Source organism: Cervus elaphus, chromosome 9 (assembly GCF_910594005.1).
Source record: "Cervus elaphus chromosome 9, mCerEla1.1, whole genome shotgun sequence".
NCBI lineage: Eukaryota > Metazoa > Chordata > Mammalia > Artiodactyla > Cervidae > Cervus > Cervus elaphus.
In genome coordinates, this window is record NC_057823.1 from 22,872,254 (window position 1) to 22,888,126 (window position 15,873).

At 60.7% G+C, this 15,873-nt stretch overlaps 1 protein-coding gene across 3 annotated transcripts in view; it reads right to left on the reverse strand.

The window, feature by feature from the left end:
- Positions 1–92: 92 nt before the first annotated feature.
- FZR1 (fizzy and cell division cycle 20 related 1) overlaps positions 93–15,873 on the reverse strand; it is an 18,463-nt gene continuing 2,682 nt past the window's right edge. Inside the window, exons 2-14 of one of the 3 annotated variants that reach the window (XM_043912004.1) lie at positions 7,027–7,147; positions 5,834–5,903; positions 5,668–5,731; positions 5,470–5,597; positions 4,995–5,077; positions 4,529–4,712; positions 3,828–3,893; positions 3,325–3,427; positions 3,058–3,242; positions 2,733–2,966; positions 2,343–2,447; positions 1,758–1,859; positions 93–1,477 (exon numbers count right to left, since the gene is read on the reverse strand). In XM_043912004.1, coding sequence (XP_043767939.1) covers positions 1,436–1,477; positions 1,758–1,859; positions 2,343–2,447; positions 2,733–2,966; positions 3,058–3,242; positions 3,325–3,427; positions 3,828–3,893; positions 4,529–4,712; positions 4,995–5,077; positions 5,470–5,597; positions 5,668–5,731; positions 5,834–5,903; positions 7,027–7,082 — 1,422 coding nt within the window. In that variant the 5' untranslated portion in view covers positions 7,083–7,147 and the 3' untranslated portion in view covers positions 93–1,435. Of the gene's footprint in view, positions 1,478–1,757; positions 1,860–2,342; positions 2,448–2,732; positions 2,967–3,057; positions 3,243–3,324; positions 3,428–3,827; positions 3,894–4,528; positions 4,713–4,994; positions 5,078–5,469; positions 5,598–5,667; positions 5,732–5,833; positions 5,960–7,026; positions 7,148–15,873 lie in introns of all 3 variants that reach the window. The other 2 variants (XM_043912002.1, XM_043912003.1) reach the window with 2 other exon arrangements.

The window sequence follows — 15,873 nt, forward strand, 5'->3', positions numbered from 1 at the left end:
TCCGCCATTGCATCGGAGGACAACACGTGCTTCATCATTTCTGCCCTGTCTGTGCCCTCAGGTATAGGGCCCACAAGCAGAGCCAGGGCAGGTGCGGTAGACACAGGACTGTTTTCTTATTAAAAAAAAAAAAAGACTCAAACAAAAATAAGACCTGGACCAATGGGCATACACATGTCTATATACACTGTCCCTCTGCCCCCTGCAAGCAGCTGGGGGCAGGCCCACCCTTCCCCAAGTTCAGCCACCCGCGCACCCTCTGAATGCTAGGGCTTTAAGAGCTGTGACCCCTGTCTTCCCCAGGGGTGGGGGCGGGTCAGTGCTCCCTGCCAGCGAGCCTTAACATTTGGGGACTGATTTACACAAACACAAAAACAAATCCAAAGGAAAGTCACAAATATGTATGTACACATGCACACACTGGCTGCCGAGGGGCAAAGGTACTCAGAACCAAGAGCAGGGCTCCTGCAGGGCCTGCCCCACCCTGTCCACATCCATCCATGTCCTCCCACCTCAGAAGGGGAGGGGGAGGCAGCTGCTTGGGCCCTTGGCCACACCTGCCTCGCCTCCCTCCTCCGTCTCCTCCAGGTGCAGCAGAAACAGGGTGGAAGATGACAGGGAGGTGGGCCCAGAGCCAGGGGAAGCTCAGGAAACTTCTGGGGGACCCTGGGGTGCCCCCTGCCCTAGCTGGAAGGGCTGGGGAGGGCCAGGCACCCACAAGACCTGACCCTTGGGGTTGAGTCTGCCCTCAGGCTACCCTGACTGTTACCCTGCAAATGCCAAGAATCACAGTTGCCTGTGACCCCGTGAGCAACGAGGGCTCAGCTGGGGTGAACACGTGACAGCAGACAGACTCCCCCTAGAGTTCTCCTCAGATAACAAGTCCACCTTGAGATGACCTCTGGCATGTAGCCTGCCTGGGGCCTGCTCCCAATGTCGTGCACTCAGAGTCAGCGGGGGGCGGTCGGGTCAGGGAGAGCAGAGGCGGCTGCAGAGAGACCCCTCAAGAGGGCAAGTCCCTGTGAGCCCTCCCGGCCGACCGGCGTGGTGTCCAGCTGTCCTGTCCTGCAGCAGGCGTGGGCAGCGGCGGGCACATGCTTCCGGGCATAGCATGCAGCCCTGATGAGGCAGTGGTGGTGACGGATGATGGAAACGGCCAGTCCAGCAGTCGTCCTGCGCTGGGCACACTGTCCGAGCCGGGGCCGCCCAGGGTGGGGAGCCAGAGCCCCACTCCTGCTGCTGCCCGCCCCGGCCCTGCCCCAAACACCGGCCAACAGGGTTCACAATCAGGCTTTAATGGAATCTTCAGGGTCTCTCCAGGCCCGGCTCCCGCCCCACCCTGCTGCCGATCTTGGGCCCGTGTGGGGGGGAGCAGAGGGTCCATGCACGCTGACAAGGTGTTGCTCTGCGACCAAGACGGCCGGTAGCTGTGGGTTTACCGGATCCTAGTGAAGAGGTTGAGGACGGACACGGACTCCTGCAGGATACACAGGGGTGATGCTGAGCCCTCAGCCCAGCCCCGCCGCTCAAGTGTGGGAGGGAAGCTCTGCCCAGAGGGACCCCGAGGCTCTAGGCCAGAGGAGGGGCCTGTGCGGGCACCTGGCATGGTGAGCGCCCCAGGATGTGCAAGGGGGCCAGGCGATGCAGAAGCAGAGAGGGGTGGGGGTTCTGGAGAGATCCCGGCTGGCAGGGTGGGGGGGGGGCGGGCAGGACATGCTGGGGGCACACAAGTGGGAACATCTGGTGCTGATACCGACCCACTTTACCTTTGTTGAACGGGTTTTGCTAAAGACATTCCAGAACCTCAGTGTCTCGTCTCCAGCACCGGTGACTATGGCCTCTCCATCAGGGGACATGGCCTACGGGAGGAGAGAGAAGCCACTGTCCCCGCAGCTGCAGGCACCCGGGGAAAACACAAAGGACATCCTGCCTGCCGTAACAAGGGACGATCTCTCTGTGCGATTCGGCAAAGGACTCGCTGGCTTAAGGACAAAAGTGTTTTTTGGAAAACACCAAAATGTTGATGAGGGCATGTGTGTGAGAAGAGGGGCTCCTATCTCCAGACACATGAGAACGGTTGCTTAGTGAACCGTCTAGAGATGACCTGAGCAAGCACACGGGGTTATCTGCAGCAGCTTCCACTTCCATGTGGAAGCAGACACCTGGAGATCACACAGTGGACAGAGCCACCCTTGCTCACAGGGCAGGGAGCTGGTGAAACAGACTCAGAGTGACAATGCCTCTACCTATCACTTGGTCCCGGGGCCCGGAGCTGGCCCAGAGTGGAGGACAGACCTGGGCAGCTGGGTGTACTGCCTCTTGGGCCTGGCAGGCAGACTCACCAGATACAGGACCCGATAGGAGTGCCCGGTCAGCTTGGCCACCTGGGTCAGAGAGGGATACTTCCAGACCAGGATCTGGTTCTGTGAGTAGCCATGCGTGCTCACCTAGGGGACAGAAAGGGCACTATGCCAGCGTCCCAGGCCCCTAGATGCATCCACAAGGCGCAAGAGCACTAGGGCCTGCCTGAAGGGTGCAGAGACCAGCAGGTGACATCCACCTGCCTGGCTCCCTGGTCCACGATTGGACCGACACAGGGACCAATTGCCCATGAGAGCCCTTGGGCCTCTCTGGGGGTCACTGGGTATGGGCACCTGGGTGAGGTTCTGCCAGACCCGGCTGGCCGGGCCCTGCCCGCCTGCTGCCCACCCGTCCTGTACCCCACCACTCACCAGCTCGTTAGCGTGCTTGGACCAGGCCAGGTTGCACACCTGGGAGCCGGTGTCAATGCACTGCAGCGGCTGCCCCGTGAGTGTGTTCCAGAAGCGGATGCAGCGGTCAGCCGTGCCGCCCCCGGACGCCAGCAGCCCGTGCTGGTGGGGGGACCAGGCGATGGCCTTGACGGCAGCCAGGTGCTCCGTGTACTGCTGCACGGGGCTCAGGCTCGAGTGGTTCCACACCAGCAGCTGCGGGGACGGGGCCGTGAGGCTGGCGTCCCTCGGGGCACACCCCGTCACCCTGCTCCACAGAGGGGGCTGCAGGAGTGAGCTGGCCTACCTTGTTGTCGTTGCCTCCCGAGGCGAGGAGCTGGTGGTCGGTGGACCACTTGAGCCCGCACACCTCTTGCCGGTGGCCCTGCAGCCGCCGCTCTGACTGCAGGGGGGGCGTGCGAATGTCCCTCTGCAAGATCATGCGGTCCCGGCTCCCGGACGAGAGCTGGTCAGCGTTCCAGGCCAGTGCCCCTGCGGCCAGGTGGAGGGCAGGCTGAGGATGCAGCCTGGCCCTGCAGCACACCCCCACCCTTGCCCCCAGGCGGCTCCTCACCGACACGCGCGGTGTGGCCTTCCAGCATGGACAGCTTCTTCCCCGCAGCAGCGTCCCAGATCTGCACGAAGCCCTTGTGTGTGCCGACAGCCACCAGGTTCCCCTAGGATGGCAACGTGGGCAGGTGTCAGGTCCAGAATGGGGCCCTCCCCTCCCCCTCCCTCCAAAGTCTCTTAACGCATGGGCCATCGGATCCCTCTCCTAGGAACCCAGGCAGATAGTCATGTGGAGCTTAGGTTTGTTAAAACCCACATGACATGCACAGAGATCCACACGCATCAACGTGTGGAGTGAACTTGCCTGCCCCTGTGTCTGTCATCTAACCACCTGCACCAGGCTGGGGACAGCCAGGGTGCAGACGTCACTAGGGCTGGACAAATGACCATAAGGCTCCTTCTGGGTGTGCAAGGCCCCCACCACTGTGGAAGCCCCTCCAGTGAAGTCCAGTCAGACCTCCCCTGTGCCAACCCTGCCCAGCAAGGGGATGGAGCTGGTGTACTGACCCTCTCAGACCAGCCCACGGAGGTCACTGAGTCCCCTTCCACGGAGAGGTCACAGAGCCGGGTCACCTGGTGGAAGGCGTAATGTTGGTGCGACAGACGTGGGGCCCATTCCTCCTTTAAGGCCCAGATTGTCTATCCATCCATCCACCCACCCCTTCACTCTCTCATTCCCTCACACCTCAGGCCTGTGAGCAACAGCCTCACTGTGGGCCCCAGGAGGTAGCTGGGAGCTGGGGGACACACACAAGCACAGTGATGCTGACTACACAGACGAGGGGCATGGGCATCACAGCTGGGGGGCCCTGCAGCAGGTGTTGGCCACGGGCTGTACGGGATGTGTATGTGGTGTGCCGGTGTCTCTGTGGGGGGCTCCACTCGCTTTCTCTGAACCCACCAGCATGTATTTCTGTCCCTCAAACATGCCACCCTGGGGGCCAGCAGCCACTCAGAGGAGGGGGAGTTACTGCTGGGTGGGGGGCCCTGTGCTCAAGCCGGGAGCAAAGACTCTAATTCCCAGAAGCCAGCCCGGGGCAGGGATGGTCTGCACCCTGAGGAGATGGGGTAGGAGGAGGGGGTGGCTGGGAAGTATCCAGGCCCCAGCAGCTCCCCCATCGCTCACACAGGGCCTGGCCTGGCTTGGTCGCTCCCTAGCACCACTCCCCGCAATACACATACATGTGCACGCACTCAGCAGCACCCACCTGGCTGGTGCAGGCACTCCACAGGTACACGCAGGTCCCCAGCCCCACGCTGAGCACGTTGAGGGAGGACCAGTCCACCAGGTTCAGGTAGAAGTCGTCCTGCAGCTCAGGAGCGTCCAGGACCTTGAAGGGGATCTTGGAGATCTTGCGTGTGGGTTTCCGTGGAGACCGCAATAACTTCTGACTGCAGGGTGGGGATGGGGCAGTGGCTTTGCAGTGACTGCACAGACTTCACAGTCTCCCTTTCCAGCAGCCCCCGGTGTTTCCTGCTCATCCTGACTGACACTCTGTGACTCCAGAACTGTGGGTGACCCCATGGCCACCAACCCTCCGGCATGGGTGCTCAGCCACCCTGAGCTCCGACAACCCACTTCCCCTCTGCCTGGCGCCTCCTCCAGGAGCCTCCCTGACCTCTGCACAGCCCCCAGCATTGCCCCCTCCCCAGCCGGTGCGGGTCTGGACTCACCTCTTATTGCTGACGGGGGACAGGGAGTACGGGGACACGTCATTGCCATCATCGGGGCTAGAGCGCTTGGTGCTGAGGGAGTACTGCAGGTGGGGGACACCTCTGAGCGGATGCTGTGCCCCAAAGCCCCGGCGCCCTGAGCCCCTGGGAGGGGAGCACACAGGGCGCCAAACCAGAAGTGCTCTGACTGGAGATGCGTGTTCCCAGCAAACCAGGCCTGGCCCCCGAGGTGTCCTCCCACAGACTTGCTGGTGTCCGCCCATCTCTCCTGCCCCACAGCCACTAGCCCCTCAACTCTGGGTCAGGGGAGACCCAAGCCAGGCCTCTGACGCTGCCCTGGGGCTCGCACGTGAAAGGGGTGGTGGGTGGCTTGCGGTGAGCCTGGCGTGAGGCAGGGGTTAAAGGGGTCCCCACCCTCTGGGACTCCAGCCCCGGGCAGGGCTGTGTAGGAGGCGGCGGCGGCCAGCGGGCTCACCGTGAAGAGGCCCTTCCTCTCAGGCGTGGAGGGCTGCAGCCGGCGGTCCTCTGTCTGTGGGTCCTGAACCTTCTCAATGCCAGCGCCCAGCAGCTCGTTCTTGAGCAGCGCCGAGTAGGCCAGGCCATCTGTGGGCACCAAGCTCCGTGAGGCCAGGCTGGGGTGAGGGGCTGGGGCCAGGGGAACCTGAGTGCTGACCTTTGCCATTGTCTGAGGTGGCGTCCTTGGCTTTCCGGTTCTGGCTGGGGGATTTTTCATTTTCCTGTGGATGGAGAGGGGAAGGAAGAGTGAGTGGGAAGGATGGGCCCCTACCCCCAGGCTGCACAGACAGGGTCTCACCCTCCGCCCTCCGGCAGCCCCTCACATTGATCCTGTGGAAATTCACGCTCCAGTTGGCACCGGCTCGCGAGGGGATGAAGCGGTCTCCGTGCTTGCTGGGGGAGGACACAGGGGAGTTGGCAGGGGTCAGAGTTCGCCGCATCTCCGCCACCTGGAAGGACGGCAGGGTGGGCTGGGTGCCTCAGAGCCCCCAAGGCCACTGTCTCCTTCCTGACTGAGGCCCCGCCCACTATGTCTCCTTGTCCGTGGCCTCTGGCTGAGGATTTGATCTTGGGAGTAACCCATGTGCTGGCACCTGTGAGTGGCACCATGTCTGAGGCTCAGTTAGTGTGTCCCACTCCCTGGCAGGAAGAGGCCAGAGAGCGAGAGTCCAAGTGTGGGCATCGCCACGAACTGCAATCCATTTCCGAGGGTCACACACGGACAGAAGAGTTGACGGCACAGAACACAGAGCGTCCAGCCTGTGGTCCCGCCACCCACATCCCCACACAGTCTCTTCCCCGGCCCCGGCATCAGGCAGTGGGAATGTCCCAGGAACATCCTTTCTCCTATAAGGGAGGTTCAACTGTGCTCCCTAGAGAGATATGCTGAGGTCCCGCCCCTGGGACCTGGGGTGCAACCTTAACTGGAAATAGGGTCCCTGCAGGTGTTCTCAAGTTAAGATGAGCTCACACTGGAGCAGTGTGGCCCCAAACCTAAGGCCTGTGTCCTCAGAGGAGACAAGAGACATCAGCTCACAGAGAAAGGGGACGCAGAGACAAGGCAGAGGTGGGGCGGACAGGTCTGTGCGCCAAGGAGTGCCAACAGCCCCAGACACTGGAAGAGGCGGGAAGGAGCCCACTCTGGACAGCCTGCGCAGAGCCAAGAGTGCTGAGAAGCGGTGGGCACAGCCTGCCACATTTGGGAGCCTACAAATAGCGGAGGGGGTGGGAGCTTGGGAAAGAGCAAAACAGCTCCCCCCATTCCTCTGTCCCAGTCCCCCAGAGAATGAGGGGTCTGTGGCCCCAGCAGCAGAGGAAGTGTGGGGAGGTGCTGGGGGGGTTCACACCTGGGTGTGACCATGCTGCCACCGTGGGGGAGAACGTGTGCGTCACCTGTTGGGCACCTCTGTTCTCAATAGACAAAGCCCAGCAGCTGAGCACACCTGGGCCCCCACCATCCCCACCCCACAGGCTCCACCGGGCAGGATGGCGCTGGCACGCCGGCCCCAGCACTCACGCACGGCATCGTGTTCTCGTTCTGGATGACGATCTGCCGCAGGAGGCGCCGCTCATAGTCCTGGTCCATAGTGAGGCGGGCAGGCACAGCCTGCCAGCCGTGCTCAGCGGCCCTGGACGGCCTGGTGGGGAGAGGGGGAGAGGTCAGCACCGGCAGACAGCGGCCCCCTGGTCGCTGGTGACCACGGGGTACCCTGGGCAACAGCCAAGTCCCCCGGCCATGTGGGGCCTTCCCCCTAGGAGCCCAGAGGGCCGTGATGGGGCAGACAGGTTCCTCTCTGGTTGTCCTGTGAGGAACCTGCCCCCAGGCCCCCTCCTCTTCCCGCACAGGGCCCGGCACCTAGAACCCATGCTCCGCAACAAGAGAAGCCACCACAACAAGAAGCCCACAGTCTCGCCACCTCTGGACCACATCCTCGCTCCTGGGGCCCCTAGAGAGAGGAGTGGTAGTGCTAATGCCTCTTCCTCTAAGCAGAGCAGCTTTGGTCCCAAAGCACAGAAGAGGGTGCAGGAGTGGGGAGGGGCTCCATCAGCTGCCTGGCCCTCCCCACGGAGCTGACTGAGCACGAGGCCTGCCTGGTGGAGGGACGTTGCCGCCAGTGGACAGACAGGTCCCCCGCCAGGTCCCCTAGTCGGGAGGCCACTCTGAGGACAGGAGTCAGAGTGCGGCATGAGGGGAGGCTGGAGAGAGAGGCCTGAGGCAGGAGGGCTGGCACCTTCCAGGACAGGATGCAGCAGAGAGCAGCAATCCCTTTCCAGGGGGACAGCAGACCTGGGTCCGGGGTGCCCATGACCACACACTAGCCTCTCGCCTCCCGATGGAGGGCAGCATGAGGCTTGGAGGGAGCACGGCATCCCCAGACCCCGCTGCCTCTCCCCACCACTGTCACTCTACTTCAACTGGAGGGCCACGTGCAGGTGGGGCCAGGCTAGCTCCAGCCCCCGAGCCTCCAGGCCAGCACACAGCTGGTGACAGACCAAATATGAATCAGGAATTAAGTCTACTAATACACATTCCTAGATGTGGTGCCTGGCGAAGTCCACTCCTGCCTTAAAACACATACATGGCAAAGCACACACAACATGAAATTCGCCATCGTCACCACGGCTGAGTGCACAGCTTAACGTGCTGGCTCACTCGCACTGCCTGCAACCATCCTCCCACCATCTCCGGAACTGCCCCGTCTTCCCAAGCTGAAGCTCTGGGCCCACGAAACACTCATGCCTCACTCTGTCCGTTAAACACTTGACTCCCCAGCCCCTTGCCCCTGTCAACTCTTCAAGAAATCAAATACACACAGTCACGCAACCCAGCAAGTGCACTTCAAGATAAGACACAGATAGACACCCAGGAGAAAGGAAAGAGACCCACAAAGAAGCCAGTATTCAAGTGCCTTTACATACACTATAAACAAAAACCAAGAAGAGAAACCCAAGAGTCGTCAAAAGTGAATGGATAAACAAATGTGGTCCATCCATACAGTGGAGTATCACTCAGCCTTAAAAAAGGAAGGAGGTTCTGACACCTGCCGCACCACGGGTGGGCCTTGAGGACATGATGCCCAGTGAGAGAAGCCAGACAGAAAAGGCCACATACTGTGTCATTCCACTCTTAGGAGGTCCCAGAGTTGTCAAATTCATGCAGACAGAAAGGAAATCAAAGAACATTTGCTCTTACACGTGACCACAAGACTACAAGACGCTCAGGCGGATCTGCCTACGTCCTACCTCCACAACCTCAGACACAGGCTCCCCGAGTTCCTGGGCCTAACCCTGGGCTGAGACGCGGGCACTGGCACAAGCCTGTCAGGTCCTTGTCCCTCACTGGGATTGTGCCACGCACTATCGCACAGGGCGTCCTCAGTGTGGCTTTGGCCCAAAACCAGACACTTGGCCAAAGCAGAGCCCGTGGGGTTCGACCCTGAGGGACTGTAACACAGCCACCAGTCACCTGTGAATTGGCTGCCTGCACCCGCTTGCAAAGATGAGGACGGTGAGGCTGGGCAAGGGGTCAGGAGCCGGTGGGGCAAACAGGGTTCCTGCCTGGAGGTCCACCTGCCCTCCCTCCCCCACTCCGGGCCCATGGCACCCCGTCACTTGGCCTGGGGCTCTTCCGAGCCCATGCTGGCCCATATCCCTGTCATGGACAGATAGCGAGCTTCCCGCTGAGAGAAACGGGGTTGCAACACCGCCAACCCCCACTCCCATTTCCAGTGAATCTGTGAAAGAAGCCACCCCTTCGTGGCCACTGGCGTCCTGTCTGGCAGAGGTCCCTGGACGCGTTTTGTCCACTGTGGCCACAAGACAAAGCCTCTGAAATGACTGCCAGTCATCTCCCTCTCTGGCCTTCTACTCCTCCTCCCCCAAGGGGCCTGTGAGCAGGCTATGGACGCTGAGAGGAGCCACAAAGCTGGTCCAGCGCCCAAGTTAGGTCAGTGGCTGTCCCTGCTTGGCAGACACGGAAACCAGGCTCAGAGGGCTAACTTCCCAGCCCGACATACTGAATGTACTCCACAGACCTCAACAGGGCCTCTGCTGCTGCATGGCGGGCAGGAAGCTCCCTGGAGCCCATGTGCTCAGGGGCAGCCCCTCTGGGGCCTCAGCTCAGGGATGGCGAGGGGGTTGCCCACAGGGCTGATGGAAACCACGGCCTCTCCATTCAGACCAAAGCCACCATGTCAGTGCCCCAGCGGCTCCTTGTGTGGGCAGATGGCAGGGCCGAGAGCAGCGCAGATGCAGCCCACACACCAGAAGTTAAGAGCCCAAAGCACTGAGGTCACTGCAGAGTACGTGGAGACCGGTTTTCTGGGATGCACAAAGGAGCTGCTGCTAGGACGTTGAGTGTCCAGGCACCGGGTGTGCACTGAATCTGAATCCAGTCAGCACGCCCGTGTGAAGCGCCCCTCGCCATCTGTGGGCTACATCCCGACAGGACAGTCTGCAGAAGGCCGTGCAGCGGGCAGGCGACTTACTGCTGACAGGTGTGGTTGCTGAGGATCAGAGAAGTCCCTAGTCCCTGATCGTGGCTGTGTTCTTTATATGGCAAAACGGGCTCTGCAGACGGGGTTTAGGCCCCTGAGATGGGGATGACCCAGGATTCCCTGGGAGGCCCAGTGTCATCACAGGGTCCTTATAAGAGGGAGGGGGAGGATCAGAAGCAGAAGCGGGAGATGCTGACTCCCACCTCACACTGAAGAGCTCCAGGATTAGAGGACACACCCTCGCCCAAGAGGAGACACTCCCACCCGCTGTTGGCAGGAGCCGAAATCTGGCAACAGCTTCCAAAAGCTAAAAACGCACATCCTTTTTGACTTCTAAGAATTTCCGCTTAGAAACTCTGGCACACGTGTGCAAACCCGTGTGTACAGGGAAGCTGCTGTATGCAGGCTGCTCAGGAAAACAGGGGACAGAGCTCAGATCTCTACCTGGGGGGCCTGGCCTTTTCCCCCTGCTGCCAGAGGCATTGCGGTAAAGGGGTGGGGGTCTTGGGGACCCACTGCACGCACAACACACTGTGCAGAACAAGCTATTTTCAGAAGGCTTAGACGGTCGGCTCTGGGAAGAGGAACTAGAGAACAGGGTCTAGTGAGGAAGGAAGCCCTGGTCTCCTGCCTGGTCACATTGTGCTTCTTGGACTCTGTCTCGGGAACTCGCCAGCCATTCACAGAAATAAGCAGCCAGACACAGTGGGGGTCACGCACGCCGGGCGTGAGACCGGAAGACTCTCCATGGTAGGGGCATGGCCAGCTGTGCACAGGAACACTCTGCCCCCGTTGCCTGTCTCCTAACAACTCCTGGCTTTCCAGCCGCTGCCCTACTGGAGGAGGCTTCCCCTGCAGTTTCTCACTAACCCCCGACCTCACCCAGCCCTCTAGCCCGCAGGATTTCCAGTTACCAGGCACTCAGTACAACCTAGAGGTCCTCACCAGGGTGGTCCTGCCCTGGGGACACCGGGCCAAGCCTGGGGACACCTGTGCTTGTCATGACTGTGGGTGCTGGATATGCCACTCCACACCCCAGTGCCTGTCACGGCCCCCCGGAGAGGATGACCCGACGCAGTGCTGGGGAAAGGCCCTACAGGGCCAGGCCAGTGAAATGACAGCATGGGCTGGCAGGGACCCAGGGGCCAGAAGATAACCCAGTGTCCAAGCCCCAAGAGCCCTCCTGACAGCTGGGGTCCCACCAGAGGAGGAACACAAGGGCAGACGCTGGCTTCCAGTCACCGCAGCCCCGAGGGCGGGCAGGAACCACCCCTCCCTGAGCCCACAGAGGAAATGAGGTCAGACGGTGGCCTGCGGGGCAGGACCAGGATAGTGAGCCCCTCCCACTGTCGCTGCGAGGCCTCCTCAGGGGAGGGCAGCATCCTGGGCATACCTCTGGTGAGGTCGTGCCAGCCCTGCTTCCAGCAGTGCTCAGACCAACTGCAGGTCCTTTGGGGCCTTGCTTATCTTGAGAACCGCTCCTGCTGTTTTCCTGCTGTGGGGCTCTGAGGCCAAGGAGACACCCCGTGATGTGGCTCATGACTCAGGGCTCCAGGCAGCTGCCGGCCTCCCCTGTCCCCAAGGCACTGCTGACATCCCAGCCATCCAGGGCACTGTGGGTGCGAGCAGCCCCCCAGGTCCCCACCTGTCTGATGCTAGCAGGATGCCCCCAGTTATGTGGACCACTGATGTCTCCAGACACAGTCCAGTGTCCCCTGAGGTGGGGGGGGAGGCAGCATCAGCCTAGAGAGGGTGACTCTGGCCTCCGGGAGGGAGGTCACACAGGCTCCCCAAGTGGAGCACGGGGTAGGGAGGGGAGGACACAAGCCGGCAGAGCCCGTGGGCACTGCATCCCGGGGCACGGACTCTGCTCCCAGCCCTGTGGGGAGGCCGTCAGGACACAGCTGAGGGCAGGGACACGAAGCACACCTGTGCTGCTCCAGCAGCCAGCGAAGCGCCAGACAGTCCAGGTGCATGACTCAATGCAGTCCCCAGGCTCAACTCTACCCCTGTTCCACAAAGGAGGGACCCTGGGGCTCGGGAGGCTGGTGGGCACCCTGGCACCAGCAGGTCAGCCATCTAAAGCTCCCAGGCCCCCTCGGAACTGGTCATCACAGCCAGGGTGCAGCAGCACCAGCCGGCTCAAGTGGCAGCTATCCAATCAGGGGTCATAGCGACCTACTCCTGGGGCTCCTTGAGAACCATCGTCTCGGGGCGCAGCCTCTGAAGGGGTCCCTGACCCTCCAGGAGGCCCCCTCCCGGCCCACGAGGCGTGCAGGTGAAGATCGTGAAGACTGTGGCGCCCTGGTGCCAGGCCATGGCTTCCTGACCATCAGCCCCTGAGAAGGCAGGGTAACTGGTTGTCTTATTCCAGCCAGACTCTGAGGGGAGAAGTTCCACAGAGAGAGACCCAACCAGAAATGGGGGGGTCTTCCAATTTTCTGCTCCCAGCAGAGTCTCTGCTTTTGCCTCTTCCACGTGGGCGCAGGCTGGCCGGCCCTGGCGGATCCCCTTGCGATCATCACCAGTCCCAGGGCGGGCTGTGGAGGGGGACAGAGCTGGCTCTGTCTGGGCTTCGACCCTTACTGGCTAACTGGCTCGAGCAAGCAACTTCTCCTCTCTGAACCTGTCTCATCTCAAAAGTGGGGATAATGGAGTAACACCACAAGTGCAGGGGTGAAACCGGGTACAACTTCCACGGAGCAGATGGTAGAGAATCTGACCCAAAGCGGGCGCTAGGGAGTGAAGCTGGTCTCCTGGGCTCAGTGAGGGGCTCAGTGAGGGGCGCACGACAGGTCCCAGCTGCACCTGCTTCCCACCCCTCCACTGCCCAGTGACGTAGGCTGTGCGGCACGTGGGGAGGACAGGGCAGGGCCCCATCTTCTCCTCTACTGTCCCCAGAGGTGACAAGGACTGGTCTCCCCTTGGACAAGGGAGCATCATCCTGAGAAGAGGAGAGGAGTGGGATTCCCACCAGCAAGAGGGCTGGCGGCGGCTGTACAGGCATTGACTCCCGACTAGGACCTGAGCTCTGGGCCTTGCCACCGCGAAGGCACAGACAGGGACCTGAGAAGGGAGTGGCTGCACCTGCAGAGGGGGCCCAACCAGCTAGCAGCCCCTCACGTCTAAAGACAAGAAAGGACAAGGCTGTGCCCAGGAGGGGACAGAGTGCCTTCCAAGCGACTGAGGAGAATCCCTTGGGGGGGAGGCCTGGCGGCGCACCTGAGCCTCTTGTCGTCGTTCATTCATTCATTCACTCACTCATTTAGCAGAGGCTTACAGCCCCGTCTGCAGGCAGGTGTAGCAGCTGCCAAGCAGGGAGTCTCCTGGGAGTCGTGGTGCCCCAGGACTCACAGACTGGAGGCGTGGAGAGCCTTGTCAACACAGCGCTCCTGTCCGTGACCACATCCCCAAGAGAGTCTCACTTCCAGGTGAAACTGCCACTCTAACCCTCACCCTCACCTCTCGGCTCAAAGGGCACACCCTCCCGTCAGACTGGGTGAGGCTTTCAGGCCTTAAGGGCATCTGGGTCTGCAGCAGCTCAAAGAATGCAAGCCTACGGAAAGGAAGGACTCGAGCGCCACAGCAGTGACTCATGACCATCTATGTGATCACAACTCCTGATCGTGTCCCACCAGGACCCCAGAGCCTTCACAGATCTCTGCGTCCGCCTGCACACCCGGGCACAGGGACCTCACCCCTCACAGGCAGCAGTGAGTGTCACAGGTACTTCCTCCATCTCCTCACTGTGGCTCCCACCCATGGGTCCAGGGTGGGAGTGGCAGAAGCAAAAGCCTAGCATGTTGAGGGCAGCCCCCCCCCCCACACACACACACTGATACGCAGCCAGGTCGTTCCCTGTGGGGACCCTTCTGGGCACTGTGGGGTTGAGCAGCATCCCTGGCCCCACCCACTGATGTTGCACCCCCAGTTTTGATGGAGACTCTCTGGTTTAGGGGACTCTTTAGGGGGGAAAGTTGCCTCCTCCAGTTCTGAAGACTAGCACTGACCTCTCAATGCTCAGCCCTTCTATGAGTGCAGACAGACAGACACTCACGCCTACCCCGCATCTGTCCCCCCCACCTCCTCAAGCAGCCTCCCTGTCACCATGGCAGCCTGACCCTGCCTCCTGCAGCGGCTTCAGGCCTGGCAGAGATGACACTCTCACTGAGGGTCACAACCCTATGACTCCCAGACTAGTTCTGATCTGGGGAAGAGTTGGGGGGTTGGAAGGCATGGTCTGGGGGGAGCACACTGGGGGCAGGAAGAGGGAAGGTGAGAAGGCTGAAACAATCTCCTGGGCTGTGCCTTGGGGAGGCTGGTGGCAGGGGTGGGGAAGGATGGGGGAGAGGCTTCATGAGAGGTGCTTTAGTGGGCTGGTGGGGAGCTGGGATCTGCCTGCTCAGGTGAGAAAGCAGGTGGTCCTAACAAGATGGGGGGGTGGAGAGGAGTCGTCCCAGGTGAGGCTGGGGGACACAAGAGAGGGGGCTGGGCAGGTCTGAGGAAAGGGCCGCCTTTTCTGAACACACCACATGACACCTAGGGGAGGATGACGGGCCGCTGGCCACGTGGGCCTGCAGTCAGGAGCCAGGTCTGGGCACCAGCAGCAACCGAGGACAGGAAACTGAGGGTGCGGGGAGGCCACAAAGAGTGAGCAGAGGGGTCCTAGCCGAGATGGAACAGGAGGGTGCCCCAGCTGTCCTCAGCAGCTCTCTTCACAACAGACAGAAAGTGCAAACAGTCCAGGGGCCTGCCAACTGGTGCAGAGACATGACAGAGCCCATCCACACGACAGAATTACTCAGTCACAAAAAAGAGGACATGCTACACCATGAACAAACCCCAAAGATGTGATGCTCAGTGAGAAAAGCCAAACACGGAAGGCCACATGTTGTGTGATGCCATTTATATGAAATGCCAGGAAGATGCGGATCCAGAGACTAAGAGTGGGTTAGTGGTCACCAGGGGTGAGAAGGGGCTGGGAGTGAGTGCTGAGGGAAATGCTCTGGAACTAGTGGTGACAGATGCACACACCACATAAACATACTGAAAACCACCCAACTGCACAATTTAAGTGAGTGAATTGTGGAACATGACGATTTTATCTGAGTAAAGCTGTTACCCACAAAAATAAGGTAATAAGAGAAACATCGTGGAGCAGTTAATCCTAAAGGAAATCAACCCTGAATATTCACTGGAAGGACTGATGTTGAAGCTCCAATACTTTTGCCACCTGATGCGAAGAGCCGACTCATTGGAAAAGACCCTGATGCTGGGAAAGACTGAGGGCAGGAGGAAAAGGGGGCAAAAGAGGATGAGATGGTTGAATGGCATCACTGACTCAATGGACTTGAGTTTGAGCAAACTCTGGGAGATGGTGAAGGACAGGGAGGCCTGGTGCGCTGCAGTCCATGGGGTCGCAAAGAGTTGGACATGACTTAATGTGTGAACAACAGTGAAGGAGACTGAAGGACAGAGGGGAAGGTGCAGGCTGCCACGTGAGTGGTGGCGGGATGACTAAAGGAGGCCGGGCCGAGAGGGGGCACAGTGCGTGCTCTCATTCCCTTCACACCCGAGGACACTGAGGCAGGAGAAGGCAGTCGCTTGCCAAGGACACAGCAGTCAGGCCACCAAGTCCCGTGGAGACTGTCAGGGGGAGCTTGGGCCCTGCGCCTGTCCCGACTTAAAACACTCCCTGCCTGCACCGGGCAGGCTCCGCAGCAGCCAAAAGCTCGGGGAGGCAGTAAGGGGCAGGCAGGGCCAAGACCAGAGGAGCTGACGAGCTGGCTGATACAACGAAGCAGCAGCACTGCTCCCAGCAGCATTGGGAGCTATTGGGGCAGAAGAGGAGGGCTGAATACCCCTTT